The sequence below is a fragment of the Pleurodeles waltl genome, chromosome 2_2 (assembly GCF_031143425.1).
Source record: "Pleurodeles waltl isolate 20211129_DDA chromosome 2_2, aPleWal1.hap1.20221129, whole genome shotgun sequence".
Lineage (NCBI taxonomy): Eukaryota > Metazoa > Chordata > Amphibia > Caudata > Salamandridae > Pleurodeles > Pleurodeles waltl.
This window is the reverse complement of record NC_090439.1, coordinates 593,867,984-593,893,390: the sequence shown is the minus strand read 5'-3', so window position 1 is coordinate 593,893,390 and position 25,407 is coordinate 593,867,984. Positions and strand designations below refer to the sequence as shown.

At 46.4% G+C, this 25,407-nt stretch overlaps 1 protein-coding gene across 1 annotated transcript in view; it reads right to left on the bottom strand.

Annotated features, from left to right (window-relative positions):
- LOC138282493 (chloride channel protein C-like) overlaps positions 1-25,407 on the bottom strand; it is an 858,631-nt gene that overhangs the window by 520,832 nt on the left and 312,392 nt on the right. The window contains exon 11 of the mRNA XM_069220139.1: positions 4,728-4,899. Within this exon, the coding sequence (XP_069076240.1) occupies positions 4,728-4,899 (172 nt within the window). The remainder of the gene's footprint in view (positions 1-4,727; positions 4,900-25,407) is intronic.

Below are 25,407 nucleotides of genomic sequence, written 5' to 3'. Positions count from 1 at the left end.
GTTTATTTTGTCAACAAAAAAGCTGTAAAACTAACATGTTTCCATGAAAGTAAAGTGAAACAAATGAACCTGCAAGGGTGATTGATGAACATCACCCTGCCTTTATGACAGAGTAGAGCATCCAAGTAGCAAGTACTTTCTTAACCGCTTTAGTGCGGGCGTCGGACACTTACCGACGTCCACACTACCTCCCTCATGTGTGTCATCACCAGTGGGCGACACCAGCGAGGGGGTTAAAAAATCTGATTTTGTTGTTTTATTTTAAATACCCCAGGAGACACAGAAGATCTTCCGTGTCTCCCCTGCCCCCCCCTACTTGCCCCTTTAGGACGTCAGCGTGTCACGAGGTGCGCTGACGTCACTATTGGTTTTCTCCATCGAAGCAGGAAGCGGCATTGCGGCCGCTTTCTGCTCCAATGGGGAAAACAGACCCAAAAGGCTTTCTCGACATTCCGGAAGGCCTTGTTTGAAAGGGGAGACTCTCCCCTTTCAAACAAGGCCTTTCTGAATTGGTTTCCTGGCCCTCAAGCACAGGAAACCCCAAAAGACATCAGGGATTTCGCTTGGGGGGGGTTCGGCCCCCTCGGCAAACGGCCACCCCCCCCCCGTTACCCGGGGCATATTTTTTTATGAAAAAAGGTAGCTTTATCATCAGGGATTTAAAAATATATTTTTTTAAAGCGAATAAAAAAAAAAAATGAAATTGACAGGGGCTCGCCCGTTAGCAGGGCGAACCCTGTGGGCGCAATCATTTAAAAAAAATAATTGTATGGTTTCCCTGGGGGCTACTATGGCCCCCCCAGGGAAACCATACAGCTATTAAAAAAAATATATAGATCTACATATATATAGATATATCTATGTAGATATGATATGTATATCTATATATATAGAGAGAGAGACAAGGATATATATATATATCAATATATATATATATATATATATATCAATATATAAATATATATATATAGAGAGAGAGCGATCACTTTTGTCAACGCGTGTGTGGTTTCCCTGGGGGCTGCGATCGGCCCCCAGGAAAACCACACCCACATATAAAAGTGATCTATATATAGATATATATATATATAAAAAATATATAAATATATATATTTGCCACCGGTTGTCTTGCAGTTGCAGCTTGCGTCTTCAAGGCAATGCACATACTTCAACTGTTGTGTTTCAACTGTAGCTTTTAGGCTGCAATAAAAAAGTTAAGTAAGTCTTGTGATTATGTTTCTGCTAAAATAGGATCAGACTTTTGTCTAGTGGCAGTTTTGATGCCATAAAGTAGTGCAGAAGGTTTATATGCCTACTGCAAAGATCAAATCTGTATTTTATGTAAATAGCTGAGTACATTGGTAAAGTCAGCCATTGCCTGCGCTATAATACAAATTAAATATATGTGTGGGGGGGGCTATGGAGAGATGAAGGGCACTTTTGCTGGGTGGTAGTGAGGGAATCCAAGAAGGAGGTCATGGGAGTGGAAGCACCAATAATGATTGTTGAACTGGACGGTGGAGGCGCTAAAGACTGTGACGATTGGTATGTGACAAGATGAAGTGATAGTGTGTCTTTTTTTGAGTGTCTTGAAACACTGTGCTGATTGAGGGAAGAAGCAAAGGTAAGGTGACCTCTACTGTTGCACGTATCACACACACACACCCATCAGCAATTTCGTGACTGTCTATGTAGGCGAGTGTTTTAGAGCAACAGTTTTTCCAGTAGCAGAGATGGCATCTCGTGGATGACTGCTGCTCAAGCCCTCATTCAGGTTATAGAGAACAGCTCTGACGTAGGATCAGAAACAGAGACAGCAGGTACTGAGACAGCTTCTGAGGGATAAGACAATGGTGCAGACTCTGGCAGTGATTTTTCAGTTGGAGCAGTCCCATTCGATAACTTCTCTTCCAATGACTATGAGGGAGGTGATGAGGACAGTCCTGCTGTCCCTTCGCAAGCACAGTCTGTGCAACGGGGTAATAGCGGGTTAGCCCAACCCAGAGAGCAGGTGCATGCGGTGGCAAGCACAGAGAGAGTGCTCTCTTGGGAGCTCCCCAATTTAGTTCAGCCCCAAATTCCCCCCCCGCCCCCCCTACCTCCCCCCCCCCACCAAATCATATTGTGGAGCCATGAAAATTATCTATCACAAACCAAACTGGTTTTGTAAGGCAGGCACCTGCGTTTTTGGTCCTCAGCCCATCAGCCATAGAGGATACATACCAACCCCAGACATTTCTGGAAACTAGACATCTGGGGGAGTCCACAGAGGTGTGACTTGTGTGGATTCCCCAAAGTTTTCTTACCCAGAAAACCGTGCAAAGCTGAAATGTTGAATAAAATCTCTACTTTTTCTTGCATTTCTGTCTCAAAAACTACAGGAATATGCTGGGATTCACAAAATTCCTACCACCCTGTCCTGATAAAAACACTACCCCACTTGAGTGACTGTACCTAGTACCTGCGTCAGTAATGGATCACCCCAGGGTCAACAGTTGCCCTCATGAAAGGACCAACATTGACCGTTGTGTGATCTATTCCTGTCGTGGGCACTAGGACTACCAACACAAGTGAGGTACCATTTTTATCGAGAGACTTGGGGGAATGCTGGGTGGAAGGAAATTTGTGGATCCTCTCAGATTCCAGAACTTTCTTTCACCGAAATGTGAGGAAAAAGTGTTTTTTTGCCAAATGCTGAGGTTTGCAAAGGATTCTGGGTAACAGAACCTGGTGAGAGCCCCACACGTCACCCCAACTTGGATTCCCCTAGGTGTCTAGTTTTCACAAATGCACAGGTTTGGTAGGTTTCCCTAGGCACTATGCAAAAAATATCTCTGTTTTCTTTGGGAAAATGTGATGTGTCCATGTTGCGTTTTGGAGCATTTCCTGTCGCACTAGGCCTACCCACACAAGTGAGGTACCATTTTTATTGGGAGACTTGGGGGAACACTGGGTGGAAGGAAATCCATGGCTCCTCTCAAATTCCAAAACCTTCTGTCGCCTAAATGTAAGGAAAAAGTCTCTTTTTGGCCAGATTTTGAGGTTTGCAAAGGATTCTGGGTAACAGAACCTGGTGAGAGCCCCACAAGTTACCCAATCTGGATTCCTTAGCTGCCGGCTGAGGAAGAGGCCAAAATCCACAGCTAGGCACTTTCCAAAAAACATGTCATTTTTCAATGTAAAAATGTGATGTGTCCATGTTGCGTTTCCTGTCGCGGGCATTAGGCCTACCCATGCAAGTGAGGTACCATTTGTATCGGGAGACTTGGGGGAACACAGAATAGAAGAACAAGTGTTATTGCCCCTTGTCTTTCTCTACATTTTTTCCTTCCAAATGTAAGCCAGTGTGGAAAAAAGATGTCTATTTGAAAAATGCCCTGTAATTCACATGCTAGTATGGGCACCACGGGAGTTCAGAGATGTGCAAATAACCACTGCTTCTCAACACCTTATCTTGTGCCCATTTTGGAAATACAAATGTTTTCTTGATACTTATTTTTCACTCTTTATATTTCAGCAAATGAATTGCTGTATACCCGATATAGAATGAAAACCCATTGCAAGGTGCAGCTCATTTATTGGCTCTGGGTACCTAGGGATCTTGATGAACCTACAAGCCCTATATACCCCGCAACCAGAAGAGTCCAGCAGACGTAACGGTATATTGCTTTTAAAAATATTGCATCGCAGGAAAACGTTACAGAGTAAAATATGGAGAAAAATGCTGTTTTTTCAGGTCAATTTCAATATGTATTTATTTCAGCTGTTATTTTCTGTAGGCAAACCTTGTAGGATCTACACAAATGACCTCTTGCTGAATACAGAATTTTGTCTACTTTTCAGAAATGTTTAGCTTGCTGGAATCCAGCATTGGTTTCACACCCATTCCTGTCACTAAGTGGAAGGAGGCTGAAAGCACAAAAAATAGTTAAAATGCGGTATGTCCCAGTAAAATGCCAAAATTGTGCTGAAAAATTGGGTTTTCTGATTCAAGTCTGCCTGTTGCTGAAATCTGGGAAGGTGGTGATTTTAGCACCATAAGCCCTTTGTTGATGCCATTTTCAGGGGAAAAAAACACAAGCCTTCTTTGGCAGCCAATTTTTTCCAATTTTTCTGAAAAAAAACGAAATTTTCGCTGTATTTTGGCTAATTTCTTTTTCTCCTCCAGGGGAACTCACAAACTCTGGGTACCTTTAGAATCCCTAGGATGTTGGAAAATTAGGATGCAAATTTGGCGTGGATAGCTTATGTGGACAAAAAGTTATGAAGGCCTAAGTGCGAACTACCCCAAATAGCCAAAAACGTGCTCAGCACTAGGAGGGTGGGGGAGGACCAGCAGCTAAGGGCTTAATAAATCAACAAATGAATGTCTTCCAATCAGAAAAGTAAACACATCAAAGAACACATACTGGCTGTCAATCAGATGCTATGCATCGTGTTATATCTGTAGTTTAAGGACTACCTATTGCGATCACCAAACCAAATGAGAACACAAATGAGACAAAGTAAACTAACCCATCCACACGATAGCAAAGCATGAAAAACACATGAAAGCCAATGGCTTAAAGGGAGCTTGCCAAAGCCCACTTTCTCTTTGTGCTTCTCATTTTAAGGATTTAATAGCATGAGGTCAGGAAGACAGCTAAAACTGTCTATAATCAGATGCAATATGTAATTAAAAGCAGAGAGAGAAAAAGAGGCTACAAGGTACAAGAGTGTTTAATATTTACCATGATAACAGAGAGTGAAATTGTTAGCCTTGCTACTCCGCTGAAGAAAGAGGCTGCTCCAATAGCAGCAAAGAGGCCAGGGTCAATCCAGGCTCCATACTCATCATTTTGGACACCAAACATGGATACCAAAACTCGACCAACTATCCTTCCATACAGGGCTCCGGTGTACCTGCCAACACAAAAAACATGTTAATTGTGCAGTACTGATCCTTGACGGAGAATGTGTCCCCTACACACGTAGGCACACATAGGCACACATATATATATGCACATCGTCCCCACAATACACTGCACCGGGATCTCATTGCTGTCACTTGTGAGAAGTGAACAGCACTTTACCTTGTAGCCCTACTTCTTTCAAGACGCCGCCCGAGTTGCGTGCACGTTCTTTGATTGAGGTCTGGGTGAGGCACTGTATGCGGTCGGGGGGCATCCTGGTCGCCTAGCTGAGTGAGAATTAGTGGGCATATTGTCTGCATGGCCCACCACCCGCTACTTCATGGAGCTCCTGCCCTAAGTGCTACTGTTCATGCACTGTGCCAAAACACAAGAGTTCCAAGGGAGAAGTTAAAGGACGTTTGGGACAAAAACCTGACATTTTGTTGGAATTCACAAAGAATTTCAGTAGTAATCACAAATCTGTACAGTCACAGTATTGGATAAGTACTCAAATGGGGAAATATTTCTGTATGTGTCATTGCAACTTTGTGTACATTTATATGCAAGGAAATAAAACCCAAATGTGAATTAGTACTTTGAACTTGTTTGCCTTTGCAAACAAACTGATTTTCCATATGAAGAATGCATTTCGTCCTCTCCCTACAAAACATAGCGATTTCTTCCATCACACTTACTTCTATCCTTTGCAAACGTAAATTTAGACGTTTCTCCAATGTGAGAAATTACCAGTGAGCATATGGTAAATACCAACAAACACACAAGTTTATGGATGTTTTTACATTCTTACAAGTGGACTCACACAGGAATGCCCCAAGCCCACTACTACAATTACGACTAGGTTTTCAACTGTGTAAACTGTAGAATGCTGGCCAAATATTTTGTATTGTCAAGTACAATTTGTGAGGGTAAATTCCCCAAATTCTTGATTTCTTTGAATAAGGAATGTGAACTTACCTTCAAATATTTTTTGTGAACCTACATTGGACTTACATGCTGTATACCCTGCTGCAGCACTGAAGAAAGTGGCCTTCAAATTTTTCCTCTCCCTTCTCAAAATCTAGTTGGATTACATATGTAGTTTGAAGTTGAAGTTTATTTAATAGTGTAAAGTTATTTAAAACCATTACACAAACAATAAAACATACTATTAAAACACATAGTCCACAGTATCTCACAGTATAAAAGTACAAAGATGGGCGATATGCTTTACCCCAGGTTTGCTGCTTTTGGGCCTGAAATAGGCTGAAGTGCTGAAAATGAACACTTCAATGTCTATGATAAGGGCGTGAAGAGCAGTGAAGCGGGAAAGACCTTGAAACATCTGTACCTTTAGTGCGCACTGTGAAACATATAATGCAAGATTGTTGGAATATAGAAATAAAAATGCAACAATTTATAAAAACCTTTCCAAGGATATTAAAAACCAGATTTAGAGCTTGCAGGGACTAGTTAGGCCTGAAAAATAGAAAGAGATAGGCACCTCAAGATCCTCCAGACATAATACTTCAAAGCCCTATAGCCCTTCCCCAGTCTCCCTCCCAACAAGTTACGGGCCTAGAGATGAGAGGTCGAGGAAGGCTGGAATGACTTGCCCACCATCTCCTGTTTAGTCTTCAGGGGCCTATGTGAAATAGATAACTCCTATCAATTAATATCAGTGTCAACAGAGCACGGTTAGCTAATTCTATACCCTTAAATGCTGAGAGCCTGCTCCCAAGTTTGTCATCCGAGTTGTACATCCTCCCCACTGAACATGGCCATGGTCGCTGGTCTGCACCTGCACAGCCCCCTTACAATCCCCGCTGGTCGAAGGAGAGTCTTGAACATTACATAAGTAGGCACAGAGTTCTAGTTCATTGGCATGCACCTCCATTTTGTGTGCTCAAGTGTGACAGGGACTTGTGGCAGATTACATGAAAAAAAGTGCTCTCTCCAGAACATTCCTTTGGAGAGGTCTTGTGGGTTTCCTTGACCCCAGCTCTAAGTAGCACACAGTTGATGTTATCTCTTTGTCCATCAGCCAGTATCTCTTACATTGCCCAGCATCCCAGGCATATGCAGTACCTCATTTGTTTGGGGCCACATTGCGATGCAACTGAGTGATGTATAAAGAGTGATGCATGAAGATGCATAAGTGTGAAATGTGCACCTCTACAATTCTGATCACAGAAAGGGCTTCACTTTTCTATGCTTTATATCTTTATCCTTAGATTTAATATGATCATAGCCAACTTACATTTGTTGGATCTGATTTTCACACTGGCCCATATGTTGCCTATCAACAAATGGAAGGAGCTAGGCAACGTCCTAATACATTCCTGGTGGGAATGGCTAAGATCTGTCAGAGGCGCTGAGAGTATCATTTCACAACAATATCGCCAGCTATCTATAAAGAGCCGAAAATGAGGAAAGCTTGACTACTGCCCTGCAAAAGTCAACTCACCATAAACTCACATTCAATACATTAGCTTGAGATTACATTACCTATCGCAAGATAGACATTTACCCCTGTGTTGCCACCCTTATAACACCTCACTGTTGCCACAATAAAGCATACTGAAATACAAAAGGAGGGATACTCTACCATCTGAAGCTCTTTCTTTAATACAGATGTGCCCAGGGAGTGTAAAAGTGTGCTGAAACCCCCAATATACTCGTGGGGCACTTATGAAATCCAGTATCTGGATTCGTCAGTTAGCTCCCGAGATTCTCAGTTTCATGGCTGAGAAATCCAGTCCAGATTTGTTTCCTTGCATTCTGAGACCTTTAGTGCTTTTTGCGAGATGGAGGACTTAAAATCCCAGACTGCAAAGAAAAAACCTTGGGGGTGTGACGGAGCAAGATGGCTGTATAGACTCGCCTTGCCGGAGCTCTGAGCCCAGACGAAATAATTCTTCATAATCCTGGCAGCCTCTGTATTAAAAGAGGCTGATTGTGCAGCAGCACTATAGTGGGCAATCTCCCAGAGACTGCAGCGGAGCAAGGGGCCACATGAATGAGCAGCAGGGCTGGAATCACAGGAAGATTGTTGCCCAGCCTAGGAGACAGCAAGGGAGAGGCCGGCCTGACCCCGCGGGAACCAGCATGAGGGGTCGACTGACATGCCTCTTGAAGGGCGCCCTCTGGATTGCCAGGGCCTGGAGCAGCTAGACTAACGGGGCAGATGCCATGCTGGAATAAAGCTGAGACCGTAAGGACAGCAGGAACTTCTGGGCAAGGGCACTGCTGGTGAACTTCAGGGCTGGGCTGAGCCTAACTGCGAATGCCGAGCCTCCCGACTATGGCCTGGCCTACTCGCAACCGTAGCTGCTGGGGGTGAAGCAAATGAGGGGAAGCAACGGCCTACAGACTGCACTGCGATGGGGACTTGCCCCGCCTGAGGGGCTCATACGAAGAGGATAACTATCACACTGTAACCCCAAGTTGCATGCAGCACAGTGGTTTGGTGGAAAGACCGCTCCAGAGGAGAAAGCGCCGAACTGGTGATATTTGAGGCCCGATTCCTGAGTGCCTGGCCGAGGGGACATGGAGCTGGGAGGACTACTCAGTGTGCCGTCATAGTGGACCCTGGGGACCTCCTGGCCCGCCCTGTGGTGAGACGCAAAGTGGACCCCATCGAGGGTGACAGGACACTTTCTTGGATTTCCAGGACATGTAGAGGCGCCCTCCGCAGAGCTATTCCTAGAAGACAAAATACAGACTGCAATGCCCTCCATTCACCTGTCTAATTGTTTTACGTTAGACTGGTCACATAGATCTCTGGGACCGAAGCCGCAATCTAGGGCACCAGCATGCAACAAAAGCATGGCTGTATAATCATTGTGACAGAGACAGCATCCTTCAGCACGTTCTAGCATATGGTACCCCACAGTATGATGGCACCGCCATACAGATCTTTCTGAACTACGCGAGAAGGGTCCAGGACCATTTGTAGGTCAAATGAAGAAAATATCAAATACAGCCTGATTTTTCGGCACACTGCAAATGAAATATGATGGGAAAGCTCACTTCTTCGAAACTCCTCAAGACGCTACTGACTGGATGGACTCTTTGGGTCTAGGTGGAGGGGAGCACTTCAACGAATGTCATGGCACACAATGCAGGAACAATCAAAGGCCTAACAATCAATGGAAAGCAGCCTCAAGGCAATGGGGTACGCCCCAGAAATAGACAGTGGAACGTATCCTAGTCGCTAAAGATGGGACACTCCAATCCGAAAGGGGCCAGATTGAAATGCAAAACCCCCATAACCTGTTAAGCCAACTACCAGAATCCCTAGAAGAGGACGCTTCATTGGGCTGAGGAGCCCTGAGCAACATGAGACTGGACTAAGGGTTCCGGGGTAACAGGTAATTAGGAGGAGTTGAGTGGAGGGCGGCTGAGGCAAGGGAACAAATTCCTACAGGCCTTACTGTGTGCTGCAAATGGAGAACATTTAAAATGATGGGTAATATTTTACAGGGTGCCTACTATGGTCTGGATCGAAGAAGCGAGGGCCCAGACCTCTATAGATTGCTGAGCTCCTATTGCGAGTTCATGATAAGCAGAGGCCAGGGGTCGTGGATAGTTTCAACACTAAATAAACAATATCATTATAAATCAAAACTAGTTCCTGGTAAGGGGAGCTGGGGCAGGGTTTATCAACCGCTTGAGCGAATAGCTGAGCATCAGAGATTCATAGGCCACTGGCCGATGGAGGGGTGTAGTTGGATCAGGGCATACCATTGTTTGTTGTTAGTTGTTTTTGTAAGCAGATGAGTTTCAGAATTTTCTATTTCATGATTATGCAAATCTGCAGTTATTTACTCAGTGCATGTGTAAAGGGGGAGTTTCCATGGTGAGGAATACACGACTAGGAGATGTGCACCATCGCTACAGGTCTCAGAATTGGGGACAAAGCTACACCTCATGGCAGGGGTGAAAACAAAATCGCAATATAAATTCATGAAGTGGGATACGAGGGGCATGGAGAAGCCAGTGAAACATAACAGAGTCATTTTATACCTCAAGTGCTATGAAGTAACAATAGCAATCCATCAAGAGACACACTCACAGGGAAACTGTCAATCTTTGCAGAAAAGATGGCATGGAAAGGTAATAGCCGCCTCATACTCTGGGTGTGTTAGAGGAACCTGAATCTGGATAGCCCTGGGAACTCCCTTTCAGCCCACTATGATTGTGATAGACCCGGAAGGCGGATACACTATTCTTGAGGGAACATTGGATGCACATGCCTTAAGGCTTATTAATATTTACACACCGAGCATAGATGATGGTGACTTTCTGGGGTGACTGATTCAGGTTGAGCAGATTTCTCCCAACATACAAATTATCCTTGGGGGGACTTTATTTGTGTATTAGGTGCGAACACAGATAGGTATTCCCCTACCGGATGGGAGTAAAACCCCACGCTACGGTAGCGCTACATCAGACCCTACAAGACCTAAGATTGTTAGCTGTGTGGCACCAACGACACCCCCACTCACGTACATATTCATGCCATACCTCAGCCATAGACACCCACAGTCGCCTTCATTACTCTCTTCTTCAGGCAACAGCAGCACATCGAGTCACTGATGTCCAATACTTGGCGCCCTATATCTCCAACCACTCACAACTTTTATTGACATATTCTATACATAGGCAACCACCTAAAGTCCAACTGTGGCGACTGAATGTCGAATCTCTATCTGATGCAATATTTTGTGATACAATAGCCATGTCCTTATCTCATTATTTTGAGGACAACTGGGACACAGCGGGGACTAGAGCCATAGAGGGGGACGCCATGAAGGTGGTCCTCCAGGGGCTGTGTATAGCCACCTCGGTCGGAGTACGACACACTTTAAAACAAGACTTTTCCAAACAGGAGGCTGAATTAGAGAAACTGGAGAAACAGCTCTCCACCAATTCATCCCTAAAAACGGTTTGGGACAGACAAAGACATAAATTGTGCGAGTTATGGGATCAATTAGAAAAACACACCAGGAAGAGAGCTAGACAGTGCTGGCATGTGGAAGGGGATAAGGTGGGAAGACTACTGGCCAGACTGATTAGATCAGAATATGCACCACTGCCCAGACTATCTACAAAAGACAGCAGAGGTCACGCGATATACACACAACAAGCCATAACTGAGGTCTTTGCTGCACATATCCATGAGATGTAAGTGAAACCACAGCTGCCGGGAAGAGAGAAGGACTTATCAAACTATGTGAACCAGCTCCCGTTACCATTTCTGTCCCTGGAAGAATGGAAAGTACTGGGAGCGCCCGTCATCAAACAAGACCTTTTAGAAGCAATGAAATCCCTAAAATCTGCTAAGGCACCTGAAAGGGACGCTTTACCCTCAGAATTTTATAAGTGTTTCCCATCTGTATTATTGGACAAACTAGCTGAAGTGTATGTTTAAGGGTACGAAAAGCGGGCACTTCCTCGCTCAATGAGTGAGACTTTGATTTCGCTGATACTGAAGCCAGGGAAAGACCAGTTAGAAACAGGGTTATACCGCCCTATAGGGATGCTAAATTTCGACCTTAAGCTCCTTTGTCATGTACTGGCTGCCCTTCTTCTTCCCGAACTTCCGCATTTGATCCATGAGGATCAATAAGGGTTTATTCCTGGTAGAAGCACCCTGCAGAACTTGTGACGGCTGGTGCATGCGATACAAGAGCCACAAGTGCAGGAGGGATGCTATGCTCTGGCCTTCTTAGATATAGAGCAGTCACTTGACTTCCTAAATTGGAAGTATGTGTGGACGGTCTTGGAGAGAGCGGAACTTGGTTTTCCCTATATTAACTGGATCAGGCTACTACAGATGCACCCGCGAGCAACAAAGCGAACGCAGTGCAATGTCTCAGAGGAAATTGTCCTACAGCGCGGCACCAGACCTTGCTCTTTGCCATAACAATGGAGCCGCAGGCATGTAGACTCTGACAAACTTTTGAAGGATGGGGGTTAATGGTAGGAGCCACGGAAAATATAGTTTCATTATAAGTGGATGGCGCCATGATATACCTAAGATGGCCTAATACATTGGTCCGATTCTTTGAATGTAATGCAAGAATACTGGAAGTTTTCAGGGCTTAGGGTAAATGTAATAAAATCAGTTATATACCCATTGGACTCCATGATGAGTCAACCGCCTGAGAATATGCAGCAGGCGGGCCTTCTGTGGAAGACAGATGAAGTATATTTAAGCCTGCATATCACCCATAATAAGAAACAACTTTATGACTTTAATGTGGGGAAGGTAGTTGTGAGACTAAGACCCTCTATACATTTGTGGAATACGCTACTTTTAACGTTGATGGGAAAGATAGGAATTTTGAAAATGGTGGTGCTGCTGCGTTGTCTATATGTGATGCAAGGCTCCTTCTATGAGATCCCTAGAGAGGTGTTCAGAAAACTGGATCATCTAATAGTGGATCTCCTATGGCACGGCAAAAGATGTAGAGTAAGCTTATCCACACTTAGAAGGGAATGGGATAAGGTTGGCCTGGAGGTACAAGATTTGGAGCTGTACTATTTGGCCGCACAATTACAGTATGCGGTGCACTGGTTGGAACAGAACTGGGAGAGGACCTTGTTGGGGGGAGCCTATGGGAACTACAAGTTATGGGAGCTGCTGATGAAGGGCGGGGGAGTGCCTCACATGTTTCCCCATGTAATCCGACTTATGGGTAGAATATGGGAGACAGGAGTTAGAAAGGTTCTTAAGAGAGCGCCTTATGCCCCAAATATGGATATCTGGATTCTGCCCCCATTTGTGCAAATAACACATACTATGACGGTAACCAGATGGCAGGAAGGAGGTTACATAATGTTATCTGACCTATTCCCTGCAGGTAGATCTATTACATTACAAGAGGCACAGGAGTCGCTTAATATGAGTGCAGGGCACTTTCTACAATATGCAAAAGTTGCTGCAATAGCTAGACAATTATGGCCCACATTCCTAGAGGCACCAGCCCGACTCGAACACTAGTCACACTACTTGCGATGGCAGGGGGTGCAAGATCAGAACCCATTTGTACCAGCACTGCGCTCTGACAGGAGGGTACAACCACTACCAGTGGAAAGCACTTGGGTGAGAGAAGTGGTGGTCTGCACCCACTTTAAGCTAATCCGATATAATTTTAAACATATGATTTATCTATCCCCTAAATGCCTACACACCATATATCCCACTAGGGACCAGAGTTGTTTGGAGTGCAAGGAGGAATTTGTTGATTTTATTCATATGGTATGACCCTGTCCTTTGGTACGGGATTTTTGGGTGGAAGTCCTTGTCCACGGTCTGCGAAGTCCCACAGACAATGGAAAAATGCCTGTTGGGACTTCTCACACAGAATCCGAAGAAGAGGCTTAGCAGGAGTTATACGATGTTAGGCCTAACAGTGGCGCATTGCAATCCACTAGTTGAGTCCCGGGCCCCAATGAGGGAAGCGTGGGAGTCAGACATGATAGCATGAGCAGGGGATGAAGAAGTTCTCATGAGAAGGACGGGGAGAGATGACAAGGGACTAGAAGTATTGATAGCCTGGGCGGAACGAGCAATACTTGCACATAAGGGTACACAACAGGGAAGTGCCCCTTTATCACAGAGGGTTGGGAAGTGACAAATGAGGATGGGGTGGGGTTTTGTTCAATATCAGATGTCTAGACACTATAGCTGACTGAGACCAGAAAGAGACAATTCTAACGAACACTGATGAAGAGAAAAACAGTATGATGTGCCGTCCATGGAAGCTTTGGGGGAGGGGAGAGAATGTGAGGGGGAACACTGTTGTATTTCCAGATTTTGAATGAGATGTTAGCAGATCAGTTGTGATATGTGTCAGGCTAAATCTTTTACTGCTATATGTAAATGCTGATGTATGAAATTGTCTACCTGACGTGGATATAAACTGGATCACTTAATAAAAAGAATAAAGAAAAAAAGAAAATATCCGGACTTAAATAAGCTAAGCATGAGTGGTCCTAGGAAACATGAGTGTTCTGCCCACACATAGAGGGACACCCAAAAATAGTGCAGGATGCTACTGCGGGGCATAGATGCCAAGTTTCCCAGGTCCATGTGTGATGAGCTGCTCCAGTCCAAGTGTTTTCATTTGAAATCAGGAACATGTAGTCTAGTTAAAAATGGAATAAGCAAGATTATAAATCCTGTAATTCAAAGAAAAAACTTGGACCGGAGCAGTACATCACAGACATTTTAACTTTGAAGAACTGTTATGGCAAGTATTTATGTAAGCTGGCACTGTTGCGGTCATGTTTGATCTTCATTGCTCTTAATCCAGAAAATGAGTAGTGAATTCACACCTATATTAGTAAGAGCTCCTACGGGTAGAAATCAAAACTCACTGATCTATTTTGCATGAAGCTCACCAGAAAATAGTTCCATGCACGAAAAGGAAAACTGCACTAGGTTTCAGTTTCAAAGAGATTAATTGTGCTTTGCCCACCTTGTGTGGCCAAAAGTATACACTGTGTAATCAATTCCTAAATATTAGAGGTGAGCACACCGCTGAAAGCTCGATCCTGAAGCCTGGCTCTGGCTAAGCTTGAGGTCCTGTTGGAACCTCGAGTCAATAATGAGCCAAGCTTTCACATGGCTTCTGCCAGCTTCCCTGTACCCTCGATGCAGTGTTATGAGCAGAGCTGCCGACTATGGAACTCGGGAACCAGGTTCAAGTCTTGGCATCGGATCTACATCATGTAATTCTGGGCAAATCACTTAGGGCCTGATTCTGACCCCGGTGGTAAGGAACCGCCGGGGCCAGGGTCGGCGGGAGCACCGCCAACAGGCTGGCGCTGCCCCGCAGGGCATTCTGACCGCGGCGGTTTTGCTGTGGTCAGAAGTGGAAAACCGGCGGTCTCCCGCCGGTTTTCCGCTGCCCATTAGAATCCTCCATGGCGGCGCAGCTCGCTGCGCCGCCATGGGGATTCTGACAGCCCATACCGCCATCCTGTTCCTGGCGGTTCTCCCGCCAGGAACAGGATGGCGGTATGGGTTGTCGAGAGGACCCCGTAAGAGGGCCCCACAAAGAATTTCACTGTCTGCATTGCAGACAGTGAAATTCGCAACGGGTGCAACTGCACCCGTCGCACCTTCCCACTCCGCCGGCTCAATTCTGAGCCGGCGTCCTGGTGGGAAGGGTGTTTTGCACTGGGCTGGCGGGCGGCCTTTTGGCGGTCGCCCACCAGCCCCGTGCAAAACCCAAAATACCCTCAGCAGTCTTTCGACCGCGGAGCGGTATTTTGGAGGGGGGAATCACCCCCTTAATCTCCCCATGCCTATAAACATGATGTGACTTAGTGTAATGTAAACTCATGCTCATGTAAACGGGGCTGGACTGGTAACCCGAAGCAGCCCCAGCAAATTTTGCCCTTCCAGCCCCATACGGTGAATAGCAAGAGACCCTGGCCACTACAATGGAGCTTGGGGAGATTCTCCCTTCCTAGAAAAATTGGGGAAAAATGCAAAAATGGTGCATTCTACAGCACATTTTTCATTACATATTCAATTGTATTTTTTTTTTTAAGCATAGTCAATGATGACCTTACAGTGCAGCAGGATACGGCAATCTTTATTGGGATTCTTCAATGATTCCCTCACCATCACCTTCCAACAGTGCCTCTCATCTCTCCATAGCCCCTCCCTCACATGTTTTTCATTTGTTTTATAGCACCTCTCTTGCCAGCATAGGGTGTTAGAGCACTTTACAGCACACACACGTACAGAGACAACAGATCATACATGTGTATATCAGTGTATAGAAAATGCTACATAACAAAAAGGGGACCAAAAGGTGTAGGATTCATATGTCATCCATGCTGCTAGGCATTTTTTAAGAGTGCTTGGTCTGATGAAACACAACTCAGGATTTAGAACGTAACACAGTAGTTAGGGTTGACTTTACTGATAACAATTTATTACTACCCAAACAAACTATTTTTATTAAAATTATGATACTCAAAGGCAGGGAAAAAAACATAACTTTCTAACCTGTACCATGTAGTTAACATGCAGCTCTCTGGTGGCGGTTCATTGCTCACTGTGCCAGATTATTATTGTAATTTATGAACTGCACAGTAACAAAAGGATTTCTGTGACAAACGCAGTATCCCTCTGAGCATTGCACATCAGATACTGTTCTGTGATCTTCATGGTACCTGTTCTTTGCAGAAGGCATATTAACCCTCTGCACTACCTTTGACAAGTCAAAACTGCCACTAGACAAAACTCCCTCTCTGTCCAGCAGGTACATTAATCACCCGAATTGTCTTGGCACTTTTATTGTTGCTGAACACTGTTGGATATACAATGAACTCTGCAGTGCTTTTAAAGCTTCAGCTCTTCGACCAAACGCCCCCACCCCCACAGAACAAAAGTGTGCCACACCCTTGAAACACCCTTCCAGCCTCCCGGGGAAATGCCCGAAGCCCATATGGCAAGTCCGGCCTTGCATGTAAAGCCCTCCAATACCTTTAGGTTATGTTTGCGCTACGTTGTAAAAACTGATAAGGAATGCACTTGGGGGTAAAAACAAAGCCTTAACATAAGGAAAGATTTGTACAGTATGAAACCAGAAAACCTGCATACATTGTGGCTTCCCTGCTTAAATTATGTGATCTTAGGCAAATATTTTATTTGACTAAAGCTCTTTTTTCTTCAATATGACGTATGGTAGCAATTTCGAATTTATTAGTTCAGTTGTACAAAACTATCACTTTTAAGAACTGTTCCGGAGTGCAATGCTATAATGTGCCCTATTAGTGTCAAAGCTTTCATATGTTAAAGAAATACCCTTTTCTGAACTTTGAAGAAAATCTATCATACTTTACGTGGTTTGTTGTATGATTTACATAATACACATTTTCAAGGCTCGGCTCTTGCTGATCTGAGCCAGACCCTTGGCTCGGCTCTCCGTTAATTAGGTGCCTCGCCTCAATCTACTAACTACAAACAAACATTAAGTTACAGGTCAGTTAATGATCGGTTTTGTGCTAACGAATTTGAAAAGTACTGTCAGTACCCTCAACTTGCCATAGGAGGGAGCGCTGACATAACAAACCAGAAAATGCATCACTTTAACGAACAAACAAAATTGCTACTATAACACTATCCCCGACATTACGCTTCTTCAAAATTGACATGTTAAAAAATATACCAAACGTAACTTAATGGAACTTGAAACTATACTTGATGTATTCTTCCCACTCTTTAATTAACAAAATCACTTTAATAACTGCAGTTTACCATACTGTTGTTTTTCCTGAAAATATCGCAAGTGCTCAAACAAGAGCAGATACACGGTCCTTAGCTTATTAAAATAAGCTTGAGCTGCCATAGCTGAGGGAACCCCATGAACAGGGAGGTGCTATGAAACTGAGCAGAAACTCAATTTGCTTTCATGTTATTGTGAAATATACGATTGTGCTTGAACAGAGAGAATAGGTCTTTTAAAAACTGACTTCAAATTGAGGGAGCCAGCTTCTTTGACAATTCGTTTATTAAACAGCTCTCCAGATATATATTTGCCTTCACCATAATAAACAGAACTAAAGCTTCCAGCCTAGAGCCTCTTGAGGCTGAGTTTTCAATAGGGACAAGAGAGATTGCTCCGCGCCCCTTTTTCAAACATTCTCCAGATTCCACAAAAATACTTGTCTGGAAGCACGCTCATTTTATAACTAAGGATGACTCAGCTGTCAAACTACCACTTCAAAGGCCTGGTCACTTAATGGCCAATATGGGAGGGGCCTGCCAAGTGGGAAATATGTGCCTGAATAGAAGTGCTTGCTGTGCCACCGGATTCAAGCTAACGTAGGTGATGAGGAGTGATACCCCGAACCAGTCCCAGGATGCTTGTTTCCGGTCCAGGGAGGATCTGGCAGTTCAGGCTGGACTGTTCACATGAGGAGCAGTGTCAAGATTTATTTTCATATGATGGGGTCTGTAGTGTTGGGGCCCTAGGCCCCCATCCTACTAAAATGGACCACACGGACACGGTTGGTTGGTAGGCATAACTGGCCCTGGGCACGTGCGCCCGGCCCCTCTTATTGCCAGGGTCACCTGACCGGTGACGCCTGTGTTGGGTGGGTGTGGGGTGTATGTGGGAGGCCAGCCCTCAGCAGAGAGGCTGGCCAAACACTAGAACGTGTCCAGCAGGACACTACATTCCTCCAAAACTTTGAGGAACAAAAACAAAATCCGACCTGAAAGAGAAAAACAGAGTAACAAAAACACCACCATCAGTCTCTCGACCTCAAAAAGGCAGGCCGCAGGATTGCCGTGGGCAGGTACAGCTGGGAGCACCCGGATCCTTCTGCATGAGTTCATGATTTAACCAGTCACAGCCGGGCACGAACACAGTGTGGAAGAAATCCGGACTCTGACAGTCAGATGGTTGGACAAGTGTCCACTGATGCACCGTGCTTCAGTCCTGTGGGCACTCGTGGCGAGGCTGGTGGTGTTTACAGTTCAATTTGTTCAAATAGGGTGTATCATTCGAATTGGGTGCATCACGAGCGTTGGTGGAGTCCACTGTGAATCTGCTTGCCAAGACATCCTGGCTTCACGAAGGCCAATCCCTTGAAGACGGGTGATATCTTGGATGTTGTGAGGTCCTCCTCTGAAGCCTTTGTATGTTCTGACCCTCTGATGGCAGAGCTGCTTCCAGGCCACCTCTCGGTTTTGGATTCTTCACTATGGAATTTCCTCGAGGCCTTTTCGATGGGTTTGCCACGGGATTGGCATGGACTGTGCTGGGCTGCGTGTGGGCCATCTGCCGGCCGCTGCAGGCTCTCCGACAGGATCCATGGTCATCTCATTCGTGCAACCACAAGAGTGGATGTTTCGTGGTCAGGGCGCTTGCCGACATGGATCAGGTTCATGCGGGTTCTCAGACGGTCTTAGGGCAATTGTCTCTCAAATGCCAGGAGGGTGTCTAGTTGATGTCATGTTATTTCACTGAAGACAGTCTTGGTGTGCTGCGACCTGTTGGAGTCTCCATTGCACAGCGTTGCTTGTCTCCTTGACTTCATCGGTGGGGCAAAGTCCAGTCCTCACTCAAGCTTGAGAGGCCCCTTGTCTGGGTTGTCACGGGACTGCTTGTGGTCTGCGCTGGGGCTGCTTGTGTGCCACATAGGGCAGCTGCAAGACCTCCTAGGAGCCACTGCCTAGTCGCTCGTGCAATTACAGGGGTAGATGGATCTGGGTCACGACTTGCTCTTGTCACCGAGAGCAGGATACAGACAGGGCGAGCAGTTGGTCATTGTTTGACTAGTTCTTCAGAGCATTGAAGCAGAGGTGTAGGACTCCATTCTGGTTGTTTAACTGCTCCTTTGATGGATACCGTGATGCACATGGCAATGATGATGTTTGCCGTTTGGAGACCTGGACGACAAGTGATGTTGCTGGAGTAAGGGTGATTGGAGTAACTTCGTCACAGCGAGTGCAGTCTTTCTTTTGCTCATGTGCAGATGCTAGCTAGCAGTGGTGCCATCTGCTTCAAGCAGCCGATGACATGTGGCTTGGATGGTCACCTTTGACGTGTGGGGTAAGTACGCGGTTCGTGCATGGCGTCTTACATTTGGCACTCCCGCCGAGCTGTCTCCAGTAACGCCATCGCACCCTGTGGCTGTCTTTTCTGTGGGTGCACTCTTCCTTTGTTGTGGGAGTCCTCCATCTCTCCATCTTGTTGATCTTCCGTTCTTGTTCTTTTGTGGTCGTCAGGTGTTGCAGTGTGACAGGTGATGTCACACAGTCTACTTTCTTTGCTGCAGTGTGACAGGTGATGTCACACAGTCTCCTTTCTTCCTCCTTCATAGCGTGGTGCTACGCCACGCTTTCTTCTCCTTTGTTGTGGCGTCTGGCCACTTGTCTTCCTTTCGTGTGGACCTTTAGAAGGTCCTGTCTTGTCCAAGGACTAGGGGCTCATCCCCGTGTTGCAGTGGTGACGTCGTGCCACTCAGGGTGTGCGACTCTCCTTTTGCCTGTTGCGAGTCACTGCCGACTCCGTCTTGAGGCACTGTGGGGGAGGACACTCCTTGTGCGACTCTCCTCTTGCGAGTCACTGCCGACTCCGTCTTGAGGCAGTGTGGGGGAGGACACTCCTTGCTGAGTCTCTGGCCCGTTGCAGGGCAGTGACATAGGGTCACTTTCTTTTCCGCTTGCTCTTCACTTGAGGACGCAGTGCTTGCGCCTCAAGGCCGTGCTTTCTTGGCACTGGGTCTTGCTTGAACCTGCGTGTGCTTTGCAGGGTTGGTCGCTTCTGATGATCTTCTGTGTGATGGGCCAACGGAGGCCGTCTTGTGTTGCAGAAAGGCCGGCTGGCACGGCCTCTTGTCCCGTGCGTTACGTCACGCTCTTGGGTGCTCTTTCCAATTTTGTGGGCGCTTTTCCATGTCGTCACGTTCTCTGGTGCAGCTCTCTGCACATGTGACATAGTTTCTTTTCTTTTCTGGGCATCCTTTGTTATTGCCTGGCATGTCCCTTTCTTGTCCTGTGGTGATGTCCATCACCGCTGGGGCATGTCGCGTGCTTTTGGCGGTGGTGGTGGACGGCTGGCAGGGGCTGCGCAGTCCATGCGCGGTCTCCTCGTGCGACGCGTGGCACTTGCGTCCATTTCTCGTCGTTGCAGCTTGGCTGGGACAGCTGCAGTCTTCTCCTTCCCTTTTACAGCGTCGCTTCCTTCTTCCTCGCCGTTTCCGTCTTCTGCGCCATTTCTGTCCACGGGCGCACTCTTGGTTTGGAGCAGTCACTTTCTGAAGGTGCTGCTGTAAACTTGCTTTCATCCAAGCTTCTTTTACCTTTCAAAACAGAAATAGGGTGCAGTACCGATTCTGGCCACTGGATGCCAGTAGCGCACTGTTTTTTTTTTCAGCTTGAAGACAGTCTTTTCTGTTACTGGGCCTCCTTGTATGGAACAGATGCCGGTGAAGCCATGCTAAGGAGCCGTGCTGCTGGAGGAGTTCTTCAGTCTGGGGGGGGCTCTTGCAGGTATCCAGAGATGCAGGTAAGTGCTGTTTTCTTTACTTGTACACTTTTCTTTCTTCTTTTTTCAAAGATGCACAGCCTTGTCTGTAAACAGCATGCAGACGGCACGAAGTTCATTGGGGGGTTCCGGGCACTGGTGTCAGCACCTCAATTCTCTGTTGTTCCCTAGGAGGTGGGGGCGCGGCCCTGGGCAATTTGCTTTCCTTTGGTGGTGCATGCCAGCACCACCACGGATCCCTTGTTGCGGCCGCAGCAGCCGTCCTTTGTGCTGCGGGCCGTTTTACTGGCATTTTAGGGGCGGGGGCAGCCCTGGGCACATCTTGTTCGGTGCGCAAACAGCACCATTCGCTCTCCGGCGCGGGAGCTTCGCTTGCGCTGCCGGGCGTGTCTTTTCCCTGGTGCCTCCGAGCACCATCACATTGCTGCAGGGAAGAGGTGGGGCGGCCCTGGGCATTTTGTTTGTTTTCCGGTGCGTGAAAACACCGTTGAGGCTCTCTCGACCCGGCCGCAGCAGCCTTCTCACACGCTGCGGGCCGCGTTGCAGCAGACAGGGGGTGATTTCTCACGCCTCGCACCTTACTTACTGTGCCCGCAGCCTAATTGGCAGTGTTGCGGGCGCGCGGTTCGCTTACTGTTTTTTTTTGTTTGTTTGTTGGCACACCGCTCCTGGGGGTGCGGTCGTCAGGGCACCGCCACTTTTGTGTAGAAGGGCGGCAGGATAGCCCCCAGTTCGTGCGCTGGCGGGGCTGGGGCTGCGACGGCCTTCTTCTCCCCCCACCACATCGCAGAAGATGCTTCCTGCCACGTGGGATCAGACCCTCTCGTCGCCAATGTAGTGTTGGGGCCCTAGGCCCCCATCCTACTAAAATGGACCACACGGACACGGTTGGTTGGTAGGCATAACTGGCCCTGGGCACGTGCGCCCGGCCCCTTTTATTGCCAGGGTCACCTGACCGGTGACGCCTGTGTTGGGTGGGTGTGGGGTGTATGTGGGAGGCCAGCCCTCAGCAGAGAGGCTGGCCAAACACTAGAACGTGTCCAGCAGGACACTACAGGGTCTACACTGGAATGGAGTGGCGAGCAAAAGAATGATGGATTGAGGCCCGGAACTGTGACAATGGGGTGAATGTTTGACATTGTTCAGCATTCTGTCCATCATCTGTTGTTTTTGTATTTGTCACCCTAAGTGGGAAGGGTATGCCCTAACATGGGTCCCGTGCTCACTATGCCACTGGATACAAGGTAGCCTGGCTAATGGAGAGTGATACCCTGAACCAGGTCCCAGGATGCTTGTTTCCACTACAGGGAGGACATAGCTAAGCAGTTTGGGCTGGACTGTTCCCATGGCGGTCAAGATTGATTTGCATATGGCTGGGCCAAACTGGAATGGTGTGATGAGTAAAAAGACGATGGATTTAGGCCCAGGTGTGTGACTTAGGGTGAATGTATGACTTAGTTCAGCATTCAGTCCATCATCCGTTCTTTTTGCATGAATAGAATCTACAGCAACTTTCCGCATTCAGAAGGGAGGCCAGCAAAGCTTTCTTCTGTGAGAGGCTGGGGCAAGTGTTGGCTGTTTGGAGGAGATAACGTTTGAAGCTCAGGGTACTAAATTGGAAGGGCCATGGATGGAGCTGTAAGGGGGAGGAAAGCTAAGCACAGCTGGAAAGAGAATTCATAATTTTAGATTTTTGGTACATGGAACTCTGGGTTAGACTGATGAAAAAAAGCATGTCACTGGAGAGGAAGCACCCCCACTTTGCTGAAAAATCAAGAGAGGGAAGCCTGGGAATTTTACCAGGATTAGCTACATCTCATCACCAATGACTGACTGTGTTGTAGTTTAAAACACCATGCTTAATCCTCTCCAAAGCAAGTATCTGCCTTGAAGTGAAGAGGAGAGAAGACGTCCCTATCTGCTGCACTATAAATTACTTTTTGACTGCCAGACACCACTGGATAGAGTGGTCTGCTCTGCTTGAACCTATGCTTCCTGTATTTTGCTCCAAGGTGGTTGCACCAGTCGCCTGCTGACCTGCAGAACTAAATGGAGCCACATTCCTGAGAGTAACAAGTGGTTAGCACTTAGAGACTGCAGTTTCTGAGCTTAGAAAGTGCAGAAGGTCCTAGGACAGAGGACAATTGTGTTTATCTTGAAATATTAATTAGGCCTGGGCAGAACTCATGGAGTTTCACTTTTGGGAATTACATGGAGTTACAGAAAATCTCTGCGAGACTCTCCTGAGTTCTGTGAGCGGCCGGAATTACGCATGTTGCACTGCTCATGCTGATTTTTAGCATGAGCATCATGGGGAACATGGCAAAAGTTTTAGAAGATGACCTAACTATACCTGGAGTCTATTTTACCTGGGGTGGAGAATGCTTACTTAAGTTTACCTTCTGCTTGTGTGGGTATATGTTAGTTATGTGTGCCTTTTCTGAAAATGTACCACATACAAAGCTTAGATGCACTGAAATTAACACCTGCATATTGTCAGAAATGGGGTCTTTGGTTAGCAGTCAGGTTACCCCCTGTCCAAGCAAGGACCCTCTCTCTAGTCAGGGTAAAGGAGAATCACCCTCAGCTAAAACCCGCTCACCCCCTTGGTAGCTTGGCACAAGCAGGTAGGCTTAACTTCAGAGTCTAGGTGTAAAGTATTTGTACCAACACACACAGTAACTCAGTGAAAACACAAAAAAATGACACAACACAGGTTTAGAAAAACAGGAAATATTTAGCTAAACAAAACAAGAACAAAATGAAAAAAATCCAACATACACAAGTCAAGTTATTAATTTTAAAAGCAAAAGAGTCTTAAATCCTTTTGTAAACAGTAAAAACACTGTAAATGTTGAAAAGTACCTGGGTACCGTCAAAATAACATGCATGGGTGAGTGTGCGCCGAAAAAGATTAGCGATATGACGATTTCTCACCGCAAGAAAGACCATGTGTCATTTCTTCTCCGGTCGGGTCGGCGTGCATTGTTTTTCTCTCTACAGGACAGCAATGCATCGATCTGGGCAAGCAATCAGGTCTGGCCAGCCTTTGCGTTGTTTTTCCACGCCCAGCAAGGTTTGCATCGAAAATCCTGCTGCACGGTATAGGCAAAACTGTGCTATGTAGGTTGCGACGTTATCAGCCTCCGTCAGTTTCGGAGCGTCGTCGATCTTCCAGCTGCGATGCCTGTTGAGCGTCGATATCTGCTGCGAAGCTGGCGGCGCATCGTTTTTCAGCCTCGTCTCAGAAAGTGCATCGATATTTTCCCTGCACAGCGGTCTGTACGTGGATTTTCAGTCATGGTCTGCCAGCTTCTCCTTCCAAGGCCTCAGGAACTGGATAGGGCACCAATTGGCAGGGCAGGAGTCTCAGCAGAGAGTCCAAGTGCTAGAAGGAGAAGTCTTTGATGGCCCTGAGACTTCAACAACAGGAGGCAAGCTCAGGACAAGCACTTGGAGATTTCTTCAAAAAGCAGGAATGCACAACAAAGTCCAGTCTTTGTCCCCTTGCACAGGCAGAAGCAGCAAATGCAGGATAGCTCCACAAAGCACAGTCACAGGCAGGGCAGCACTTCTCCTCAGCTCTTCTCCAGGCAGAGGTTCCTCTTGATGTCCAGAAGTGTTCTAAAGTCTATGGTTTTGGGTGCTCTTCTTAAATACCATTTTGGCCCTTGAAGTAGGCTTACTTCAAAGGAAAATCTCTCTTGTTTGTGAAATCCTGCCTTGCCCAGGCCAGGCCCCAGACACACACCAGGGGGTTGGAGACTACATTGTGTGAGGGCAGTCACAGCCCTTTCAGGTGTAAGTGACCACTCCTCCCATCCCTCATAGCACAGATGGCTCATCAGGATATGCAGGCTACACCCCAGCTCCCCTTGTGTCACTGTCTAGAGAGAGGTGCAAACAGCCCAACTGTCAAACTAACCCAGACAGGGAATCCAAAAACAGGCAGAGTCACAGAATGGCTTAAGCAAGAAAATGCCCACTTTCTAAAAGTAGCATTTTCAAACACACAATCTCAAAACCAACTTAACTAAAAGATGTATTTGTAATTTGTGAGCTCAGAGACCCCAAACTCCACATGTCTATCTGCTCCCCCAAGGGAATCTACACTTTAATAATTTTTAAAGATAGCCCCAATGTTAACCTATGAGAGAGATAGGCCTTGCAAGAGTGAAACACGAATTTGGCAGTATTTCACTGTCAGGACATATAAAACACATTACTATATGTCCTACCTTAAATACACACTGTCCCCTGCCCATGGGGCTACCTAGGGCTTACCTTAGGGGTGTCTTACATGTAAGACAAGGGAAGGTTTAGGCCTGGCAAGTGGGTACACTTGCCAAGTCGAATTGGCAGTTAAAAATCTGCACACACAAACACTGCAGTGGCAGGTGTGAGCCATGTTTATAGGGCTACTTATGTGGGTGCCAAAACCAGTGCCGCAGGCCCACTAGTAGCATTTGATTTACAGGCCCTGGGCACCTCTA